The 22,986-nt window shown below is 55.9% G+C and overlaps 1 protein-coding gene across 4 annotated transcripts; it reads right to left on the bottom strand.

Moving 5' to 3' along the window:
• Window positions 1–1,967: 1,967 nt before the first annotated feature.
• On the bottom strand, window positions 1,968–18,108 carry RAB37 (RAB37, member RAS oncogene family). 4 transcript variants are annotated; one of them, XM_038157139.1, is made up of 10 exons: window positions 17,626–17,960; window positions 11,937–12,047; window positions 7,629–7,739; window positions 5,583–5,624; window positions 5,371–5,437; window positions 5,233–5,285; window positions 4,685–4,750; window positions 3,930–3,986; window positions 3,586–3,662; window positions 1,968–3,475 (listed from the first exon to the last, which is right to left on the bottom strand). In XM_038157139.1, the coding sequence occupies exons 1-10, from the start codon at window positions 17,683–17,685 to the stop codon at window positions 3,370–3,372; spliced, it is 750 nt and encodes a 249-aa protein (XP_038013067.1). In that variant the 5' UTR covers window positions 17,686–17,960; the 3' UTR covers window positions 1,968–3,369. The 4 variants fall into 4 exon arrangements, with proteins under 4 accessions (XP_038013067.1, XP_038013069.1, XP_038013070.1 ...); XM_038157141.1 differs by lacking the exon at window positions 7,629–7,739 and having other exon boundaries at window positions 17,626–18,108; XM_038157142.1 differs by lacking the exons at window positions 11,937–12,047; window positions 17,626–17,960 and adding an exon at window positions 10,288–11,900.
• Window positions 18,109–22,986: the final 4,878 nt, after the last annotated feature.

The following is a 22,986-nucleotide window of genomic DNA, read 5'->3' as shown; positions in this document are numbered from 1 at the left end:
AGGACAGTAATTGGGCGTGTCTATGCAGATTTTAGAGGCGCGGTTATGCAAATATACGCTGGGTGGGTATGCAAATACACTCTCACCCTGGCGGGGCGCTCTGGGCGCGGCGCCGCGGGGTCGTGGTGCCTGCGGCGGGACTGCTCCCGGGCCGCTTCCCCGCAGCCACCTCCGCCTCTCCCTGGTGCCGCCCGAGCCCACCGCGGCAACTCCCGATTCTTGCTGAACTCCCCCCACCGGGGATCGGTTCTGCTACCGTCCCGGAGACAGCCCCGACGATGGCTGAAGATCGGCGAGACGCTCCCAGCTGTTCCCGCTCCGCGGCAGATCCCGGGGGGGCCTCTCGGGGAACATCCGTCCCATACCCCCGCCCAGTCCTTGAAGGCTGCAGTTGCTCCCAGCGCTTCTCCGACGTAGAGGCTGGAGGGATGCTCGAAGTAAACTAAAAATAAGTGAAATAAAATCCCCAAATCGAAACTGCGCGGGAAAGCGGGCCGGGAAGAGGGCAGGTAACTCGTTTTGCGGCGGAAACGAGACGCCAGCCCTGTTCCCCCAGCCGCCTCTGAACCTTGCTCAGCACCCTAGAGCTGGTGGCCTGAGGGGGGGAAGGTGGAGGGGGATTCGCTCTGCCCTGGCTCCATGTTCTCTGTTCATGCACTGAGAAGCAGAAGTAGCTGCAGGGGATCATGAGCATGTGGGATCCTGGGGTTTGGGCTCAGTCAGGGCAGAACAAGGCAGCAACCAGCCTGAGCTCCTCCGGCCATGCCGCAGGGCTGCTGGCGCCAGGCGGAGCTGCCCTGGCTCCTGGGATTGTCCCAGAGAGGGTAGGACAGAGGTGTCTCCCCGTGCAGGGCCTGGCTGAAGTTCCTGGGCAAAGGTCCTCAGGGCAGCCAGGATCACGTTTAACTGAGCTGCAGACCGGCACGCAAGGAGGGGACAGCAGCATGCCGTGGGACACGTCTCTCACAAGGCACTCTGCCCCAAAACCCTGCTCAGTGACCCCAGCGGCCGAAGAACCCCCTGTGTGCTCGGGGCGGCCGCGCTCCAGCTCCGTGGGACGCAGCTGGGAGCGGAGGGTGGGCTCATTTGTTTCCTCCACTCGGCTGAGCATTCGCCCGCGGCTGCTCGGCGCTGAGAAAAGCGGCGGAGAAGAATCCCACGGCAGCCGGCGGCAAATGCCTTCGGAAGGGAAAACCAGGGCAAGCGTGTTGTGGTACGGCTCCAGGACGGGGGGGATCTATCGCCCGTGTCACAGCCGTCCCCTTGGTAAGGGGGCTGTGAGCAGCACAGCCCCACAAGTGAGCTTTTTGGAAGGGCAGATGCTGAGCACATTTTGGGTACCCTGTGCTCAGTCAGGAAACAAAACCCAGCTCCAGTAGGGCTGTTTTGAGCACGGGACCGTGATAAGAAAGAAAGGCAGCAGCAAAGGAAACAGCTGAAGCTGCTTTGGGGTCCAATAGTGCCTGCGGGATGGCAGAGCACAGGCAGGACCGTCGCGCCCCAGCTGCCTCCTCCTGCCCTTTGCATCTTGGAGTGAAGTTAAAGGAACTCGAGCAGGAGGAGGGAAAGAGAAAAGAGCCAGCGTCTGTTTGTGTTGAAACCATCCAGCTTTTTTTTTTTGCAGACATCAGCCAAGTGGCAGCAGCAATGTCATTGGTGGGAAGACGGAGTTATTTGGGGAATGTTGGACTCCGCACCATGAGAACAGCAGGGGAGGAGGTTGGTTTTAATTTAACAGGCCATATTTACTCTTCCCCTCTCACCTTTGGTCTGTCTGAAATGTGCAATGAAAGCCCCCCCGGCAGGAAGACAGGGAGAAAGGAGCCGTGGGTGCTTCCCCCTCCTCATGGCTGCTCCCAGGGCCCCCCGGGCCGGCTGCTCTGCAGCGGCAGAGCACAGCAGCCTCCCACGTTGCAGACCCAGGGCAGGGATTTCTCATGCAATAAACAATCAGACAGATGCAAAGCCTCAAAAAATACTCAGCTTTAATCTGTAAACTTGCAAAGAGAGACCCAGGGGCAGAGCATAAGTGAAGGAGGCACCGGGGCAGGTGAGACACGAGCAGTCAGGTGCAGGGCCAGGGAAGATGCTGATGGGGACAGATGTGCTGGACAGTCCCCGATTCCTATGTGCAGTGTTGTACCCTCCACAGCTGCTCTCTGCATCAGTGCTTCAGCTGCACAACCAAATATTCTCCATCTGACAGCTCAGGGGAGTGAACAGTGTGCTCGAGGGAGCAACAGAGCTCAGCTGGGCACATCAGGGATGTCCCTGAGCCCCACCAGTGCCCAACGGAGCAGTTTGCTGGCTGAAGGCTCTCAGGCATCTGAAAGATGCCTGAAAGTGGGTTCCAGCTGCTATTTGCCAGCAGCAGGAAGGCATAGTTGTATTACATGGACAGTGATGGGAGAGAAACCCAGCCTGGCCTGGGAGGAGGCAAGGCTGAAGCATCACCCCAGGTGATGCTATCTATCATGGGCATCTCCTGCATGAGGTTGGAGATGGTTCAGTCTGGAGGCATTGAAATGAAAAAGCCTTTTCTTGTTTGAAAAAAAAAATTCTCTAATTTCTGTGGCTACAACATGGGGGAAGCAAAATTTTTCCAAATTGCTGTGTGTACCAGAAGTGCCCCAAGCATTGCTCGGATGTTCCCAGGGGAATTTTATTTCTCACATCAGCTGTGTGGGCAGGGAGCAGGTTTAGCTGGACCCTTTCCCATTCCAGCCCTTCCCTCGAGCAGAGCCAGGATACAATGGGGACATCATTGCATTTGTGGTGGCAGGAGGATAAAAGCCATTGGCAGCAACTGCAGAAATGAGGAGCCACAGCCGAGCGTGGGCACTGGGATGTGGGGCAGCCCGGGGGGACAGAGCTGAGGTTCCTTGGAGGGAAGCCAGAGCTTGGCAGCACCTGGGATGTGGGGGCTGGACCAGGCCCTTCCAGTTGGACAACAGCAGCACTGTGAGCAGGAATAGCTGCAAGGGAGGACAGGACTGGGGGATGCAGGGGGGCTCATCCATGGCACAGCTCCTCCAACTGCTCCAAGGGTCCCTCAGTGAGGTGTGTGGCTGTGTCCTGCACCCTGCTAAGGTGGTAGAGGTGATGGATCACCATGGCTTGCTGGCCAGGCTGGCAGTCACCACACCATAGTGATTCCCACGGTGGCACAGAGGTCATTGCTCTGCAGGGCAGCAGGATCTGAATCCTGGCACCAGGACAAGGGCCCTGCTCATGCACTCTGCTCCACTGTACTGTGCCATCCACCTTGGCTTGTCAGAGCTTGGTTCCCTCTGGTGCTTAAGGGCAGGATGGGGCCCTGCTCTGCTTCACACCTGGGCCCCCAGGCCTGCCAGCTCCTCTGGGCCACCCTCAGGAGAAGGCACAGCAGCTGGATTTCTTCTTCTGTGACTCAATGTAATCGTGGATCTGGAAGTGGGGCTCATCCAGCGGCTGCACCGCGCGCTGCTTCAGCTCCCTAGAGTGGTGAGGCTGTGTTACCCCCTCCCAGACTATGCTGGTGTGTGGGAGGTGGTGGGGCTGCAGGGGACACCTTCCTTGTTCAGTGCCCTGGCCCCAGGTACTCACTTGGCAATGGCCAGGAAGGCCAGCTCCACATTCATGCCTGTCTTGGCACTCGTCTCCATGAAAGGCACTCCATACTCCTGCAAGAGCAGCACGACTCCATCAGTAGCTATCCCCAAGATGCCCTCCTGGCCCTCTGAATCATCCCTGTAGCCTGGACAAGGCTTGAGGGTCATCCCCTCCCTGCCTTGCCCCAGGTTTTGCATGCAAGTCACTGCTGTGCTGCCCGTGCAAGAGCCAGGCAGGTCTGGGCACTCAGAGGGGATGGCATGGCTGCATGGGAACCCTGAGTGACGTGAAATTGTCTGGGGGGGCTTAAAGTTGGGTTAGACCGTGGCACAACTCACCCTAGCCAGTGATGCTCCATCCTCCGTCCTCACAGCTCTCTCGCTGCTCACATCAGCCTGCCAAGGGAAGGAAAATGTCACCACACACCAGACCAGCTGGCACTCTGGGGCATCTGGCAAACCAGCAGTGTATGGTGTTCAGGGGGCTGACAGGAATGAGGGGCAGCACGGATCCAGAAGTATCCACTGCCCAGAGAATCTGGGATCTGTGGAGCATCTGGGACCTGGTGGCATTGAGGATGTCAGGGGGCACCTGGGACCTGGGGACACTGAGGACCTGAGAGCATCCAGGACCCAGGGAGGCTGGGCGAGCACCCAGCATCATCCAGGATCTAGGGGACATCCAGTCCCAAGGGGAAATTCAGTTGGGCACTGGGCACCCAGCAGCATCTAGGATCCCTGAGGAGAATCTGGGACCTTGTTGGGCCTCTAGGTCTTGGGGTTACCTGAGGTCCAGGGGTGCATCCAGGCCTGGGGGAGCATCCCATAGTCAGCAGCATCCCATACCAAAGCATCCCATTCGAGGAGCATCCCGTACCTGGAACCTCGGGTTCGTGCTGCCACCCGCTGGCTACCGGGATTACTGCCCTCCCCGAGCCCCCAAACCCCGGGGATCACCTCTGGGCTTGGCTGGGCCCAGAAAGAAGCACCCGGCGGAGGGTGCAGGCAGAGCCCCATCCCTGCACAGCCATGGGGATGGCAAGGGCACGGCACAGCACAGCAAACGCCAGGGTGGACGGGGACCCTGCACGCACCTTATTGCCCAGCAACATGATGACCACGTCCTTCTGGGCGTACTCATGGATCTCCGTCAGCCAGGCCTGTAGGGCAGCAGGACTGTGTTGGGGTGAAGGGTACTTCTGTCCCTCTCAACTCAGCCCCCCACCCCTCAGTACCCCCCTCCTTTCCCTCTCAGCCCTCACATCCCCTCAGCACCCCCATCTCTCCCCCACAAGGATAGGGATAATGACTTTTCTTGGCACAGAAATTATTCCAGCATCACAGACAAGCAGTCCTGAAAACGCCCGTCTCCTGGCTACAGCCCAAGCCATAGTTCACATCCTTCCCAAACCACGTTTTCTCCCTCAGGCGTTCACCGTGTCCTTAAACAAAACGCACCCAGCCATGCAGCACCCAGCCAGGTGCCCTGGGATGAGCTCCCAGCTGGCTGGGTCTGGCCAGAACAGCCAGTGCTTACGGGTAAAGCAGGCTTCCAACTGCTCCAAACACCCGGCCAGCCAAGCAGGGCACCCACGCTCCCAGGCCCTGGGGAGAAACACTCCCAACCCACGGTGGGACTCACGCGGATGTTGTCAAAGGACATCTTGCTGGTGATATCATAGAGCAGGAGCAGGGCTGAAGGGGAAGAGGCAGAGGCATTGCTACACTGCAGGAACATGCTCTGGATGGTCTCCCCATGCCTGCTGGACCCCAAACTCACCTTGGGCATCCCGGTAGTAGGCATGGGTGACACTGCGGAAACGCTCCTGTCCTGCTGTGTCCCAGATCTGCCGAGAAACTGCCCTGGTGAGAGCAGGGAGAGCAACCTCCCCAAGCTGGGTCTGCTCCTGTGGCTCCCAGCCTGCCGAACCACCACGCTCAGCCTGAGGTGGGTTTCCATCTGGAAATTTCTTCCCCCCTCCCAAAGCTCACCTGCAACTTCACCTTCACACCATCCACGGCCACCACTTTGTTCTGCAGAAGATAAGGAGAGCAGGTTTATCAGCCCAAAGCATGTCCTAGTGCATGTGTCAGCCAGCCCTAGTACTGAGCTGGCATTCCACAGCCCCTCAGCAGCTCTCCCTGGGCCAGTGGAAAGAAGCAAGGCTGCCTGTGGGGCTGGCCATTGAAGCCTCATTGCTACAAACAGTGATCCTGATTGCTTGGCAGCCCCAGGGACATCCCAGAGCAGCAACCCCTCGAGGCAGAGTGAAGAGCAGAATCAGCGGAGAGGAGACAGCAAGATTCCAGCCTGCCTTGGATCCAGTGCCTCGTTCATCTCCTACAGCCAGAGTCCCTGTCCTTGGCTCCCAAGTGCCCCAATGAGTCCGTTAATGACCGTGGCTGTCCAGAAAATCCCAGGAACACCGACTGGCTCTGGCTCCTGCTGAGAAGCTCTGGGATTGCAGCAGCCCCTGGGAAGCTGGCAGAGCTGCAGAAGTGGGGAGGCATGGACGAACCACACATAATTTTGCATTTATTAATAACACGTTGGTGTGCTTTTATGTTTGCTCACCAAAAAGCCCTGATCTTTCTGATGGGACTCTTCAGCTCCATGTGCTCAGGAACCACTGCTGCACTAAAAACTTAGCCTATTTGCAGTAATTTAAGGGCTTTGGATGCTACTAACTGCCTGGGCACGCGCACTGGGTGATGCTGGGTGTTCTGCTCAGGTTTTCTTGCTGGTGGAGCCTTGCTTGGTTCTTAAAGGAGGTAGAAAACACTGAGCTGGAGGGGCTGCATGCAGCACACAGCCATATCCAGCATGGCAGGAGGAAACCTCCTGGGTCAGGATGGTTTGCAGCCAGGCTGGGTTGGGATCAGGAAAGGAAAGAGGCATTTCCAACTGAGCTGGGAAGGCAGCTATTGAGGCTTAAGCAATCGCTGTTCTCATCTCAGAAGCACAGGGGCTTCTCTCCAGAGGCCAGAAAAAAGAAAAGCTATTTTAAGATTCTTAAAGCATCATACTTGGAGTCTGGAAAGAGAAGACCCCTAAGAATATTTTGGTTGCCTGGAATTGTTTGAAATGGAAATTCAGCCCATGTGGCGATGACAGCATTTGAGCAAATGGGCTGGATAAAACAAAAACATGCCCTAGGAGACTCTGGAGATCACCTAGAGCAGTGAGCCACGAGCTGCTGAAGGGCATTCTTGCATGAGGCAGAGCAAGCACCCACGGGCTGGCAACACCTCTGGGGAGACCAGCATTGAGCCCAGCACTGGGACACAGCAGATTTTCCTTCTTTCATGACTTCATCATAAGGACAGGCCTCATGGCCCCTTCAAGCCAAACCCACAGCCATCTCTCTCCCCCAGCCCCTGATCACCAACTTCCACCAAAAGCCAAACACAGCTAGGGCAGCAAAAGTGGCAGAAAACTGGAGCAGCTGCAGCTGTGGGGGCAGAGGAAGTACTGACCGCGCTCGACACGTGTGGGCAGAGCCCTGCCCAGGGACACCCCTGTGACTTCCTTCCTGCTCTGCCCTGTGCTGCAAACAGCTGCGCCTCCCTGGACACCCTTTGAGAGACCCTGCAGCTGGAATTTGGTGAGCAGACAGCAGTGTGGGGGTTTAAACAGAATCTGGTAACCCTAACAACTTCTCAGCAGCCCATTTCAGCCATTTCAAGGCATGACATTACAGCAACCAGTGTTTGTCCCCCCCAGCTGTTAGCTTTGGCCTGCATGGTGGAGTGTACTGGCTGCCCAGCACACACCCCCAGACCATGAACACAGCTGGGATGGGCTAAACCTAGACTGTTTGCTGATTTAAAGGTAAGAGGCAACAGTACCAGTGGGCTCTTCTATCTGTTACTGCTCTCCCAGGGAGGGGTGGAAGGGTTCCAGGAAGAACCTGCAGCTGGTTGGGAGATAACTGGGGGTACAGAGGCTGGAAACCCCCATTCTCCCTCCCCAGCACCCTGTCCTGGCCAAGGTGCAGGTGGAGGGGGGCGAGAGGCTGGCAGCTGTGGTGGCCTCACCCGGAAATCTATGCCCACGGTGGCTATGAACGTCCCGGAGAGAAAGGCCCCGTCTTTGAACTGGAGCAGGAAGCAGGTTTTCCCCACGCCCGAGTCTCCAAGTAACATCACCTGCAAGATGGGCGCAGGGAGAGATGTCAGCAGGACAGGGAGGGAGCAGCACCCCTGACTGGTGCTGAGCCCTCCCCAGTTCCTTCTCTCCCTTCGTTTCTCTCCCCAGGGCTGGTCCTGATGGGTCTGGAAAGCCCCGGGGGAGCTGGGTGTGGGATGGGACCCCTGAGGGTGCAGCCAAGCAGTGCCCCAGGGCAGCAGGGCAGCCCCCAGCCATGAAAGAGAGGGAGAGCTGGTGTGAAAGCAAGTACTGCAGCAAGAAGAGATATCTCCGAGCCAGCCCCTGGCCATCTCCCAGCCCAGCAGGCTCCTAGAGAACCAGCCAGGGCTCCCAAATGTGTGCAGACACCCACGCTTTGCCCCTGACCCGGGTGTGCTCAGCCCAAGGGCTGGTGCATGGCTTGGGCAAACCCTGCGTGTCCGGGGCTCTCTCCCTGTTGGTGCCTGCTGCAGACACCAAAGCAAACAGGGTGCCTTTCCCCTCCTGCTAAGTAAACAGGATCAGCCCAGGCTCTCCAGCCACTCCAGCACCACCGGACTCAGGCAGGGAGCAGCCAAGACCAATGCTGGGCTCCATAAGCACAGCCTTTCCTAATGCTGTGTTCTTTCTGCCTACCTGCAGCAACCTGTTCCTGCCCAGCAATCATTAACCTGACTGCATCATTTTTCACCCTGATGAAAAATAGCAGTGAGCAGGACTTCAGCAGGAAGGTCCATCCCCGCATGCCCACCTGACAGGATGCTGGAGCTTGCAAAGTAAACCTCTGCAGCCCTGCTGCCCCTGGGGCAGGCAAACACAGCGGGCCATAGCCACCTTCCACAGGGTGGCACAGCAAATGCCAGAGCTGGTGGCTGGAAATGCTCTGCCTCCTGCTACCACTTTGCTGGTCAAATCCTTCCCCAGGACTTGTGGGCAGCTGGGAACACAGCTCAGTTCTGCCTCCACCTCACTCTAGACCAAGCTGAAAACTGTTTTTCTCCCTCAAACATGGAAATTGCCCTCCACGAAGAGGAGTCAGAGAGGGGAGGATAAAGGCAAAGGAATAAAAGCAGTTAGAGAGGGTGGCAGCGTGCAGGACCACTTTGGAACCGGCTCAGTGAGGCAGCAGGGTGTGTTGGGGTGACACCATCAGTGCTGGGCTCAGCTTGGGGCTGTATATTAAATTTTGGGGGTAAAAGATTCATCCGTCCCGTGCCTCCCCTGAGCTGCTCGGATGAGGAAGGTGCTTCCTGGGGCAACCCTTGCCAGGGTTGGGGTGGGGAAGAGGGGGGCATTCAGGAAGGAGGGCTCCCCCCTGCTCCAAGGCCTGGCAGGGGTGCAGAGACATTTACAAGTGGCATGCTGCGGTGTGGGTGAAGGAGGGCCCTGGGCTGGATCCAGGGCTGAAATGCTGTTCCCACCTTGGAGCCCTTGGGGTTCTGCGATGGCCTGGATGGGGTCCTGGCCCCCTGCCCTGTGCCATGGGGGGCATTGTTGTGGGGCTGGCAGGAGCCCCTTGCCCTGGAAAAGGTTTGACGGACTTTCAAGGGGCAGAGTTAGGTCCCGCTCCTCTTCCCCCGGGAGCGCCTCAAAGTCCTGTTCCTGCAGCTGGTCCCTCCTACTGCCACTGCCGGGCAGGGACACCCCTGGGGCACAGACGGCACCCTCGGGGCAGGGACCCCCCCATCTCCACCTTCCGGGGAGGGAAAACCCCAATCCCGGCACCTGCCGCATCGGAGGTCTCCCGGGGCAGAGAAGGGCTGGGGGATCAGCTGGGGCTGCCGCCTCCTTCGCCTTCTTCCCCGTTTCGCGGCCGCTTCCTGGGCGCGATCGCAGCGGCGGAGGAAGCGTGCGGCCCTCGGGACCCTTCCTAAACCCTAAACCCCTCCTGGTCACCCCCAAGCCGGGGGGCGAACCCAAACCTTCCCCTCTGGCAGAGCTCGTCGGAAGCTGGTGAGCCATCCCTGCTCACCCCGCGCCGCCTCCCACCTTGCCGGACAGTTCGTAATCCCGGGGCAGCGCCGGGGGATCTCCGTTGCTCTTCGGTGGTTCCCCGCTCCCCTCCGGGCGGGTCTCGCTCCCCGCCGCCCCATCGGGGCCGCCCATGCTGCGTCCGAGCGGAGCCGCCGAGCGCCGGCGCTGCGGGAGCTGCGGCCCCACCCGCCTTCCTTCTCCTCTTCCTCCTCCTCCTCCCCGGCCGATGCCACCCCCGAGGCCGTGCCCCGGCCGCCTCCCCGCCCAGCCCGGGCACGGGATGAGGAGGAAGAGGCTGAAGAGTGGGAGGCTGCCCCACTGCACCCCCGCAGTGGGGACCCGCGGTGCTGGGGTTTGCTACCGGCTTGGCTGCACTGGGCAGCGGGCAGAGCCCCCGGCACGCCCCTCCGAACACGTGGGTGGGGAGAGGAGGAACTGCTCACCCCGCAAATGAACAGTACCCCCATCCCTCACAGAGTGTGGGGATGGAGACCCCGGTGCTACCAAATCCCACCCTGCCACGCCGGGACAGCGGGAATGGCAGCTCCCACTCCCACCCCACCAGCCCACCCCAGGGTGGGGGGTTTGCCCCACCTGCTGCAGCCCCAGCGGTGCTGAGCACCGCGGAGCCGGGAGCCGGGAGGGAAGCGGAGCAGGAGCCGTTAGCCGGAAGCCGCGAGCCGTGCCGAGCCGGTTCCCGGCGCCTGCGTCTCACCCGGGATGGCTGCCAGGCCTCCCGCTCCCCCTGGCTGCTCGCAGCCCCCTGCATCCTACACCAGTCATTGGGGCCCAGCTCATACTGGATTTCAGTCAGGAAAAGCCCAAGCATGGGAATGTGGGAGAAATCCCTGGAGGGGGGTGTCGTGTTACCCAAAACCCCACCCTGTAAAACCTCATGTAAGTCCATGCACTACAGCTGGTCAAGGTCTTCAGCCTTACAGGCATAACTTCATGTATAGGAGCCTTGAGCCCTCCCTGATCTATTTTCCCTGGAATATCTCATCTCTCCCACATCAGGGCTAATCTCAGGGCAACCCACATCCCTACTCACGCCACTGGGATTCAGGGGTGCAGGGCTTCAGTGCTGTGCCCTCTCTGCTCTTCAGGTGAAGGCCACACATGGCCGCAGGAGGTCCAGTGACAGAGATGCCCTCTGGAATGGCATGTACGTCCTCACCTTCTGGGGCTGGCTCCACTCCTCTGGGGCAGGCAAGCCCTCCTCTGCCTCCCCCGGGAAATAGAACCTGTATTTCCAGTCCTGTAACTGCACTCAGACCCAGATGGGGGATTTATAGTTTATATGTGCTCTTTGGCCAGGAAAGTGCCCAGAGCTGGAGGCTAGACACTTGGAGCTCCTGGAAGTGGCTGAGCTTCCCTACAGCAAGATGGGGAGGGGGCTGGAAGGATATAGAAAACTGTGCTGGGCAGGAAAAAAGCCTGGCTGAGCATCACTTCCACACACTGGCATTTGCTGCTGGAGAAATGAGGCAGCTGGAAGCTGGCGGAGATCAGTAGTGTGGCTGAGCCTCCTCTGCCTGCCCACGGCTCAGGCCCCTCAGCAGGGGCATCCTTGGCTGCTGGTCCCTGGGCTGCTTGGCCCCAGACTCTCCCCACTGGTGCCATATTTTCCTGCTTCCTTGGCCTGGACTAAAAAGAGAATTCCTGTGGGTAATCACATCCCCATAGGTACCAGCCCCTTGCTGAGTTCCCACTTTGTCACAATGCTGAAGGGATGACAGTCTCTCTGGAGTAAGGTCCCAAGCACTGTCCCTGTCCTGAGCTCCCCCAGGAGAGGGGACACACACATCAGAGCCACTTGAGACCCCACAGCAGCTCTGCAAATAGCTCTGGATGGCAGCCCAGTGCTTTTCCCAGCACCATCACCATCTGCCTGACTTTTTGCCAGGGCCCCAGGCTGGACACAGGCAGGTCACGGGCTGGCATCTCCCTGACAGAGCAGGGCAGTTCCAAAGGCAGCTTTCTGTTTGTGAAACATAAGGCTGCACTCAGACACAGTCCCACCAAGGGATTTGGAATATCGAGCTTTACCCATCCTTCATCTCTCCCAGCAGTCCAAAGCATGCCAAGAAGCACACAGCCAAACCAAACTCCTCATCCAGCAGCACCAAAGCAAAGTATCCAATTCTTCGTGCTTACCACAAATTCATAGATTCTGATTCCCCAAATAAAGCTGCTCCCCAAAGGTGAGTGCACAGCCCAGGAACCAGAGACTGGGCTCTTACCGTAAACCCAATGCCCACGGTGGCAGAGAAGGAGCCAGAAATGAACTTGCCCTGGTCAAACTGGACCAGCAGTGATGTCTTCCCCACGCCACTGTCTCCAACTAGGATTGTCTGTAAGGACCAGATAAAGAGGCATCAGTGCCGGTGCAGATGATGGGGGAAACTGGGAGCCAGACATTTGGGTAGGTGTGCTGGGGGAATGTGACAGCAAATGCAGCAGGATCAAGAAGGACCCACCCAGCCCCTGGACCTGTCACATTTGGTTCTGCTACTTGCCCAGAGAGGAATTTCCACCCCTTTGTCCATCTCTGTAATTAACGAAATGTTCTCTGGGATGTGCTTCAGGACTGAAATGCACTGCACCCTGTCCAAGAAAGGAGAGATGGGAGGGAAAGTAAAGCACAGCCTGTCATGGAGAGTGAGCAGGAGAGAAGCTCCTACCCCAGCTCAGGAAGCTGCCAGGCAGAAGCAGCCTTGGCTCACACAGGCCTGTTGGAAAACCTCTTTGGGAGGACTTTGGAGTCACTGGATTAAGTCCAAAACTCTTTAGTAAAGAAAGCATCTCCTGCAGCTGCTGCACACAGCTGCTGCCACAGCCACACAACCTCGCCGGGTCACTGGGCTGGCTTTGTGCTGCTTTAATGTCATGGACCCACAGCACTTCCTCCTGGCAAAGTGATGGGTTTGAAATCACGGAGTCCCTCTGCCTCTCCAGCCTCCATGGGAAACCCCAGACTGCTCCCATCCCTGAGCAGAAGGGACAAGGGAGCTGTGCTAGTGTCAGAGCTGTCACCTCTTAAGCATCTCCCACACTGCCAGCCCACAGCCCTGGTACCCACGCCACATCCCTGGGGAGCTCATCTTCCCTTCTGCTCCTACCCATGTCCCTCAAAATCCCTGACCTAAGGGAGACCTGCAGGGCAAACAGAACCCCTCCCTTCCCTCTGCTGGTATCTGGGTTTTGTTCACAGAATCACTGGCAAACATTCCCATCCTTTCAGGAAACTGAGACACTTTCAACCCTTTCGCAGGACATGAATTAAAATAAACACTCTGCTACCAGCCTTCTGGATTAGAAGTGGTTTGGGCTTTGTCTTTCAGGACAGGGGTGTTCCTGAAGCTGCAGTTCTGGCAAACATGGAGTGTCCCCTCTGTTACTGGTCCCCTGTCATCCCTGAGGCTGTGGGGATGAGGCAGCTAGGTGCTGGGACTAAACCTCCCCACCTTCTGCATCCACCTCTGCTACACTTGGCTGCATCTGTTTTACCCCTGCTTGGTTTGTGTTTGTGCAGCTCCCGCAGCCTTGCTGCATCCTGCAACAGCTCAGTCCTTTGTCTCCAGCCTGAAGGTGCTTCAGTACCTCCCCAATACGCAGGGGAGCCTCTGTGCACATCCAGTCTTATCCCTCTCCTGTCCCAAAGTGCCCTGGGGTGTGACCAATCCCGGCACTACTTCAGGCACTGCACTTCCCCTTTTGAAACACAGGATGAATGTGAAGGAATGTTTAATCAAATGCCTGAACAGCCCCAACAGATCAAGGCCTGATTCCATACCTGGGAGGCCATGTGAGCTTCACAGCACCTGGTGCCATGTACCCCACAGATCCCAAAGTAGTGGGCTGAAACCAAAAGTCAAGGAGCTTGAGGACCACAAACAACACAGGGATGTGGACTGGCAGGAAATCAGCATCCTGCTTTGCATAAAGCACCACAACCTGCCTGGAGCATGTTCACGCTGATACACTTCAGTGAGTGCTTGCCTCAGTGAATCAGCACTTTCCCTTGGAGAACACATCCCAAACACTGAACCTGTCCTGGGAAAAGCCTGACCTGCTGAGTAGAGCTGTTGGCAGGAGGGAGCCCTGCACCTCTGCCAGAGGCAGGCTGCTGCACAGGCCTGGGTGCTGAGAGGCAGCAACCTGTGCCCAGATCTGCAGCCAGAGATTTCTCCCTCCTCCCTGCCTGGGCTCTTTGCAGGTCACTTGTACATTCAGAGCAGCTGCATGAGCTGGGAGCTTGCACGGGATCTGGGGGAATGTTGGGAGGCAGAAGTCTCTGGGCCAGAGGAACTGGTTCACCCCTTTCCTGGGGGAAATTTCCCTGCTCAAACCCCCCTTGGCTCTTCCCTAGGGCCCAGAACTCCTCCCTGTGCAGAGAGAAGGATATGCCCAGGAGCAGCTGGATAGGAAAGCACTCCAGGAATTCATTACCATGGGGCTCCTGCACCTCAGTGCTGTATAATTTGGAGTAACATACTATTTCCACGTAAAATACTGATGCTGGGATGTGCAACAAGACTGGGTGCACCCTGCAGTGCTGTCTTTGGAAGCAGTTAATGCAGAGAAAAGCATTAATTATGGAGGGAGAAGAGCTGGTTGGAATGAGCACCAGAAAGCCTCCAGAGCCCAGGGTTTACAGAGAACATGTATAAAAGGCAGATTCCTCTATTAATAATTTAAATGGGATTCATAATAGAGATAACTCATGAATTGCTTCATGACTTAATAATAACAGCAAAATTTGGCCTGGAACAGCCAAGAGATATTCCTAATGACTTTAGGAAAAGCTCATGGGCTCTGTGAAGGGACAGCACAGTAGAAATCACTGTGGCCTTCCTGGTCATCAAATAAACAAAAAACAAGAACAAAAAGCCCACTGTAGGGAAGATGCGGCTTGTTAGCCCTTGAACTCTCAAGCTGGACGTGACTGAGTCATGATAGTAAAAAGTCTCCCAGAGACGAAGTTCCATATCTGTCCTGACTCTTCCCCCATCCTCAGCCACAGACAGACCTCCTCCACACCTTCTCATCCCCCAGGTTTTCCCAGGTTTTTTTTTGGCTTAGAGTTTTTTTTTGGTGGTTGGGTTTTTTGTTTTGGCTTGCTTGTTTGTTTGGTTGGTTTGGTTTTGCTTTGGTTTTGGTTTTTTTTGGGGGGGTGGTTTTTTTGGGGATTTTTTTTTTTTTTTGGAAGGGGTGGGTTTGTTTGCTTTTTTTTTTTATGGGAAACCTAAGTAAAATATTGCAAGATTCCTTTTAGTGCTGCTGATCCTCTCTGCCTGTTGGTGTGGGGATGGAACAGTACTTTGCCAGAGGTAACCTGACTTCTCCACCACCCCACAGTCCCAGAGAAAAGCAGTACACCTTGTAACACCCTCCTGAAAAGACTTGTCTGCCTGCTCTGCCTTAGGGGAAGAGCAAATATCCCTCCCTAGACCTTGAGTTAGTTTTGGGGTTAATTCTAATGTAGATGGATCACTCCCAGTCAAAATCATTGCTGGCTTGGCATGGGCTGCAGGGACAAGGCAAAATAATTCAAACCTCCCATTATGGTCTAACCTGCCATGGGAAGAGAGGTTTTGCACAGCTGTCAAGGCAGCACAGGGACTCAATGGGTGCAATTCCAGTGCCAGCCAAATGGGAGGAGATCTGGGACAATGCATGTGGGCTGAGGTTGTCTTCCCAGCTTATTTTCGAGATTTAACATGCAGAACCTGAACCTGAGCTAAATACAGCTACTGGAAGCCTGACAGGGTAAAACCCCAGTCAGGTGATGCAGGGAAGGGAGTAGTGCCCTCCACAGGCTCTGGTGTTGCTCTCAGGGAGCTGATGAAGCCCCAAACCCTCAGGTTTGTGCCCAGGTGAGCAGGATTTATCACAATAAATTGTGGCAAATGTGTACGTGCCACCCAGCACAGCTGCCTGCAGAGCTCAGCTGGGACATAGCACTGGGAGAGGTCTGAGGGTGAAGACATGTCTGCTTTCAGCCCCTTGCCACCGCACTCTCGTGGCCTCTCAGGCTGAGACTCTCAGTCCCTGAGTCTTATTTTTAACCTACTCTTTATATAAAATTGTGCTGCCTTTCTCCTGCTCCCAGCAGTACTCCAGGGATGGAGTTGGATGACGCTAGAAGCTGCTATGTGCCACAGGAACAGTTCAGAGCTGTCCCCACCTGCCCAGACACTATTTCACCATGGCCAAGACACTTATACTGTCTTGAGAGAGAGCCTGGAGCCCTCTACCAGCCTGGCTGGGCCCTTGCCTTGGCAGAGGCTGTATCTTGGCCCTGCAGACATGAGCACTAGGGCTGTGCATCAAACACCACCTGGCTCAGATCAAGCAGGAGATCCCTGTTTGCAACCCCCTGTTAACACCTTGGATCAACCGCAAACAAGGAACACATCCTTCTGCCTTTGGGTCTTGCTCCAGTTAAATGGATCCAGGAATCACAGAGGAGGAAGAATGATTTGCCAATGGGTCAAACCACCTGAGAACAGAATTCATAATGTCGTATCAAGCAAAACTTTTCTGGAACAGCCCAGAAAAGCTGTTCCTGCTTTGGTTAGCCCCTGGCCCATTTCCTCCCCAGGCCTGAGCTTAGCCACCAACCAGAAATCATTTAATCCTTGTCTCCAGACTGCAAAGCTCTCTTGAGGTTTTTCAACACATCTGAAATGTGATTGCTTGCTCAGACACAAGATCTAGTGAGGTATTTGCTGCCTCACTTCCCTGGAGTGAGAGCAGCCTTGTTTCTGCAAGACAAGCAGCCCGGCCAGGAGAGACAGAAAAATACCAGGGGAAACAGCAGGGAACATGGGACTGGAATGGTTATTTGCCTGGGCAGATCTTCTGCCCAGAGCCTCATTTCCACCGCTGTAATTCATTAACTGCTGCAGCTGCTTCCTGGAAAAGAGAGAGTTAAGGCTTTGCAAAGAATCAGAGTTTCTCAAGTCATCCCTGGGGGCATGTTCTATGTATTCCATGTACAACAGAAATGAAAGCTGCTAGTAATTGATATTTTTCTACTAATCAAGGGCTGGGCACCTTGCCCTGAGTACAGCAGGATACAGAACAGACTGGGATTTGTGAAGAGGGATCCACAGAACTGTCTTGTCCCATCCCTGATTTTCCCGAGGGTGCCAGTTCCTGCACAGTCACTGGGGACTGCAGGAAAGCAGTGTGAGGACAGCAGGAAGGAATGATGGGTGGATCTGTGATAAATCAGTATCTCCTCTATCACTCCAGGAGTTTCAGGGCAGCGTCTGACTGCAAAGAGCAAAGTCCCTGCTGCTGCTGTTCCCACATCAAAGCTTGAGCACCCCACGTCTTATAGGGACACCACCAACCCTGACCACCCTCTGTGCAATTGCAGTCACAAAACACAGTCCCAGGAGTTAGAAAAACACAGTCCCAGGAACATTGCAAAAGAGGATTTCTAAGCAACAAGGGCAGGAATGGACGTCTCTGGGACACGGCTATTTCAGGGCAGGGAAGTCCCGGCTCATTAATCTCCTTCTGGCAAACAGCCCCGGGGTTCAGTTGCCTCCGACCCGCCCTGAGCCTGCACTGGACAGCGGCAGCGGCTGAAGGGCGGCTGCGGGCTGTGCCGCGGGGCTGGCCCCGTTCCAGCAGTCCTGGCTCCCCAAACATGCCGAATCCCGCCACCCCCCTGCCTACCATCAACCGGCATGTGGCTGGGACCGGGGCCGATCCCTGCAGGCTGCCCATCCCCACAGCGGGGACAGAGCTGCCGCCGCACTCCCACCGCCGCCCCGGGATGAGGGCGAGAGACGGACCCCACCGGGAGGCGAGGAGCGAGGAAGGCAGAGGGACGGAATTCGTCGGGAAGTTCAAGCAGGAGCGCTGCCCCTTCTCCCCCCTGTGCAGCCCCCTCCCGGGTGCCCCCATGCCTACCTTGTGCAGCAGTGCCTCGTTGTAGCCGTCCCCCCCCGGGCCGGCGGCGCGGGCCCCCATGGCCGGGGGGCTTGGGGGTGCCCGGGCCGGGCCTGCAGCACGGCGGACAGCGCCCGTCCCGCTCAGCACCGCGGGCAGCGCCCGCCCCGCCGGGACCGCCCGGCCCCGTTGGGCCCCGCAGGGCCCGCCCGCTGCGGCACCGCAGGACAGCGGCGCTCGGTGCTCGTCGCCGCCACTCGCAGGGTTCCCCGGCCCGGAGGAGGCGGCGGGGAGGGAGCGGGGAGAGGCCGGTCCCGCCCGGGGGCGGGGAGGCGGTGGGAGCGTCCCCCATGCCGGCAGAGCCCGCCGGACTCTCCGCACTACCGCTGGTCCCTCCCCACCTCCCCCTCCCCATCTCTGTCCACCGCGATAGAGCCCCCCGACTTCGCAGAGCCCGGGGGTCCCTGCCGTCGCCACCGGGAATCGCTGGCCTTCTTCCCTCCGCCGCGGGAGGCACCCGCGGGGAACGGCCAGCCCTGGCAGAGAGAATTTCGGCACCAGCCCGGGCAGTGCCGAGCTGAGAGCACGGAGCCAGGTCCGCTGCTCTGCTCCAGCCCGGATTCACAGCAGGCTCTTTGGCACTAAAGAAGGCTCATGCCCGCACCGAGGCTGCTCTGGCTGACGCCCCTCCAGACCTCGGCCCACAGAGCCCATGGGCAGGGATGAAGCACAGAGCCGCGTGGTCACCAGCGTGTCACCCCAGGGAGAGGCAGCAGCTCGTGCTAGCCAGGCCATTTTAGTTTCTTTACCAAACTGGTGCTAAGCCTGGTTTATCCCGACAGGTGCACTTTAGGATTCCACTGCATTAACAGAGCACAGTTAGGACCCTGCTTAGAGTAAAAAAAAATTGTTATTAGAAACAGGATGAAGCTGTGCCTAAACCTGAAGGTGATAGTCAATATCTTGTTGAGATCCTTTTCTTTACGACTCCCTTTAGAGCAATCCAATGTTGTTCATTGCACTGGAAATAAATAAATCTTTACTCAGAAGTTTATTTAAGAGAGACTCGATTCAGTCTTCAATTCCCTCCTTCAGGAGCACCAGATGGCCTCAAGCCAGAGGAACAGACCATGCTTCCAAGAGCCATCTGCACCCATCCGATTGCTGTTTGACTGCCTGGGCCTGACATTGCTAATTATATCTACCCATTATTTCTTCTGACTGCAGAGATGGTTCTGCTGGATCAGATGATTAGACTCAGAAACAATAGCCAGAAAAAAATTCAAAAACCAATAGGGACAGTGGGATTCAGGCTTGCATGAGGCCAAAAAGCCCAACCCAACCCAGACCATCCTGCAGCCAGACCACGGCCTCATGCACTGGAACACTATCAACAACACAAAAACAAATGATATCACAAGCCCTGGTGTCTGGATCAGAAAATAAACAAGTGGTTCAACATAGTGCACACACCCCACACAGGCAGCGCCAAGAAGAAGAGAGCAGCAAACCTCAGGGGGGCTTCAACAAAACCAGGGCATCTCACACCAAGAACTTGTCAAAACTCCCAAACTCCCATTGATGTCTGCATAATCCTTCCCACAGATGTCCCAGTGCTGCCATGGCCCATTGAGGATGGAGATTTCATACCACCATCCTGAGTGCATGTTCAGCCTTCTCCTGCTCCAGAGAAGGGGTACTGCCTGACCCAAGCTGTCTGCTGGGCCCCACAGACCCCAGAGACCCAGATCTGCTGCAGGGACTTCACAGCTCTGCCCTGGACACCCAAACTGAGCAAGTACTCAGACAGATCTCTCCTGGAAGGTGGGGGTGAAGAGAAGTGTAAGCCCCAACATCTCACTAGGTCTGAGGCTCCAGGGCTGCTCATCCCTGGATGGGAATTTCTGGCAGGTCCCTGCTGCAGGAGAAGCTCTGGGGCTCGGAGAGCATTCTGTGACTTTTTAGCTCAAGCAACATTTGTTAACTCCCCTGAATCCCAAAGGATAGCAGAGAGGGATTGAAGAGCTTCACCGAGCCAAGTTGTCCATTCCCTCTGCAGGCACTGGCATTGCACCAGAGACACACTCGGCCCTGCAGGTTTAACCTCACTCAGCAGGAAGACAATTCTCCTGTCTATCATGATATCTTCAAATGTAATGCAGCCTAATGAATCAACACAGGTTGCTGGCAAAACACAGGCACCAGCATGCCCTGGCCCTGCTCCCAGGGCTTTATCCCACTTTATCATGCTGGAGGACCTGACCCATCATAGATAAGTGATAACAGCACCTTTACCAGAGCCCAGCAGCCCAACACCTTCACACACTGGGGAATGCATTTCCCCACCACCCAGAGCAAACCACTTGCTCTACCAGCCTCCCCCAGACCTGGTAGAGGTTTCTGGCAGCCAGTGAGCAGTTTACAGCCCCGGGCAAGTGCTGACCAGCTGAAATCGATGCAGAGCAATGAAATCAGAGGAAATGACCTGTAAATTTCGTGACTCCAAATAAACCTGCAATTTAGATCCATTGTTTAGTGTGTTTGCTCACAGCCTGTATCTCTGGTAGCTTAATTACTTGTGTATTTGCCTTGAGAAGTACAGCTCTAACAGTAGAAGACTTAAATCCAGCTCAGGAGTTTCTGCTTCACTGTCCTCCTGGCCTGCTCCTGTTTGCTCTCTGCTGCCCAGCCCTATTAACTGCTGTAGTATCTCCCTGGATTGCCTGTACAACACATCTGGGGGAAACTGGAGCCTTGCTAAAGTCATTCCTTCCCCATGAGCTAGGCAGGAATCAGAATTTCATCCTCTGAATCCACTGAGTATGGATTCTTAATTTCTTTGCATTAAATAACCTCTGCCTTGGCCCTTTCTGGCTAAGTCCTGCCTCAGGCAGAGTCCAGAGCAAATCCTCCACCACTACAAATTCGGTGAGTATGTTTTGCCACTTTTACTGGCTTTGCTGAATCGGGAGATCTGGGAATGATCCAGACTTATCTTGGGTATCTGAGATGGCAGCAGAAAGAGAGATCAGACAGTTGCCTGCTCAATCAGCCAGCACTAAAAGAGCTACAATATTATACTCAGCCTTATCTGCTAAGGACAATTTCACCAAACTTGCTAAATCTGCCCGTGAAGAACAGACTGAAACGACCTGATTATTTTTCAAATGCCCTAGATTAAATAACAGAATTGGGGATTGGAAATATCATTGAAGTCCAGGGAAGACAGGATTCTGGAAAGGCTCAGCTGTGGTGGTGGGTAGTACAGTGGGATGTGAACTGGGGAAGATCTGCTCTTGCTGGGCCCTGAACCAAGGAGATACATGCTCTGATTGATTCAATTACTGCCTGTCTCAGAAAGGCTTTGAGGCTTTTTCTTAGGACTGACACCAGAGAGTAAACCCAGATTCATAATCTTGCAGAACTAGAGCAAAAGCAGCATCTGATGGTGTCCGGCAGTGTCCCGTTGCTGCAGGGGAGGGACTGGGAGCACTGCCCAGGGGCAAGCAGGGGCTGCAGGGGCTGCAGGGGCTCAGGTGTCAGCTCAGCTCAGCGCCTGTGCCGTGCCCACACCACATCACGATGGCGCTGCCGGGGTTCTGACACGCTTTGCTCGCTGATGCGGCCACCGAGCCACGCGAGGGTGCTCGCTCCAGCCCCGCGTGCAGCACACACGAAAAGGCAGATTGATGTGCTCCTGTCAGGGTGCATTAGCGGGATTCCTGAGAACCATTCCAGCAGTGCTTCTTCTCTCACAGAGCAGCCTTGCCTTGTTCTTCCCGGGCCTCTTTCTGCCAAAAGAGAGAGGTCTTGGTTTGCAGGGTACTGCCACAGCTCCCCAGTGATGCTGGTTCAGAGCAGAATGCCTTCCCCTGCCCTGTTTATCCATTCCCCTCTGGCTTCTGGAGCACCTCAGCACCTGTGCCATGGCTAGAGGGTGTTGGTGGGGGCCCTCTGCAGGGCCCTCCCCACTTTGGACAGAGAGATTCCTCATCACACTCTGTTGTACAGATTTGTCCCTGAATTGCTCTACTCCCTTTCTGGTTTTGCCTTCCAACAGACACTCATTTTAACTGGGCAGATCCTGCTGTGACAGACTTCTGTGTCAGCACTCTGGGGTTCCTCATTCCTGCCTGCTCTCATCTTGACCTTCCGCTCCAGGAGGATGTTCACACACTGCTGTTTGTTTGGGACTGAGGCACTGAGCTGGAGCCATCCCCTTTGCAAACCCCACATTGACAGCCCCTGGCCAGTGTCCCACTCAGCCAAGACCCCTTCACACAGCAGGTGAGAGGAGAAGTATCAGAGTAAAACCCCATGTGAGAGTCACAGTGCTGATGTTGGGTGGCTGTAAATGACTGCTGTGTCCTCAGGGGATGGAAGGAGATCTTCCACTGACATAGTAAGGAGCTCTCTGGGGTATAACACAGACCTGGAGACTGCCATGATTGGGAGAAAGTGGCCTCAGTCTGTTCTGGAGGTCCCAGCCCCTGCACTGGACTGGGCAGCTGCTCATCCTGCCCAGGACCCAAACCTGGGAAATAGGGAAATGACACCTCACATCTGATGGTGATGTAATAGTAATGACACAGCATGGATGTGGCTTGAAAAATTCAGCAACTCAGCCAAAGTGGCTCTTTGAAGAAGTGCTTCTGTCTGCTTTCAGGTAACTGAGCTGCCCCCAAAATCCTCATGCAGCAAATACCTTTGTAGGCACCTTCCCTATACACATTCCATCCAGAGCCTCTACCTCTGAGCCACTTCTCCCAGTCCCCCTCTCACTCCAAGGGAAGGGTGAGAAGGAGGCACTATGATTTTCCAGGCAGTGGCAGGGATGCACCCTAAGGTGGCTGGAGTGGGAAGTGTTTCAGCACAAAGCAGATTTGCCATCTCCAGCCACTTTTTGAATTTAGATCTTGCTGTTACTTGCAGCGTTTTGACTCACAACCAGTCAGCTGGGAAGGAAGGAGTTACTTGATGACCCAAAGGGAAACCCAGAGCTTCCTCTTGCCATGCAAGGCACTGAGAGGGAAGAAGACTCTGGAGGTTTGTGCTTTCTGCTCTTTCCAAGGGGCATATTGTGAAGAAAGCCAGGGAAGCAGCTTTGCTTTGTGTGTTTGGGTTTCTGAAACTTTTAGTGGAAGCATTTAATTCTGAGGAAAAACAGCATTGTCACTCAAAATCCCACAGCTGTGTCAAAAAAGGTGGATTGGGGAGGAAAAGAAAACTCTTCTGCTTGAGAACACAAACAAAAGCAGCCCAGCCGGCAGCCCTCTCTGGAGCCAGAGAGCAGCAGTGCAGGGGGTTGGATGGCTGTCCATCGTTGCAGTCCATCATCCCAATCCATCAGAACTGGGAGAGCAACCCAGCATCCCAACCAGT

Source organism: Motacilla alba, chromosome 18, assembly GCF_015832195.1.
Source record: "Motacilla alba alba isolate MOTALB_02 chromosome 18, Motacilla_alba_V1.0_pri, whole genome shotgun sequence".
In the NCBI taxonomy this organism is placed as follows: Eukaryota; Metazoa; Chordata; class Aves; order Passeriformes; family Motacillidae; genus Motacilla; species Motacilla alba.
Note: the sequence above shows the minus strand (reverse complement) of the source record. Positions and strands in the feature narration are given on the sequence as shown.

Excerpts from the sequence above, each read along its gene's own strand:
- RAB37 (XM_038157139.1), bottom strand. The coding sequence starts at position 17,685 with ATGGGGGCCCGCGCCGCCGGCCCGGGGGGGGACGGCTACAACGAGGCA. Across the intron at positions 5,625-7,628 it reads CCGTGGGCATAGATTTCCGG|AACAAAGTGGTGGCCGTGGA; the intron begins GTGAGGCCACCA and ends TATCTTCTGCAG. Across the intron at positions 3,663-3,929 it reads ATGGAGCATCACTGGCTAGG|GAGTATGGAGTGCCTTTCAT; the intron begins GTGAGTTGTGCC and ends CTGCTCTTGCAG.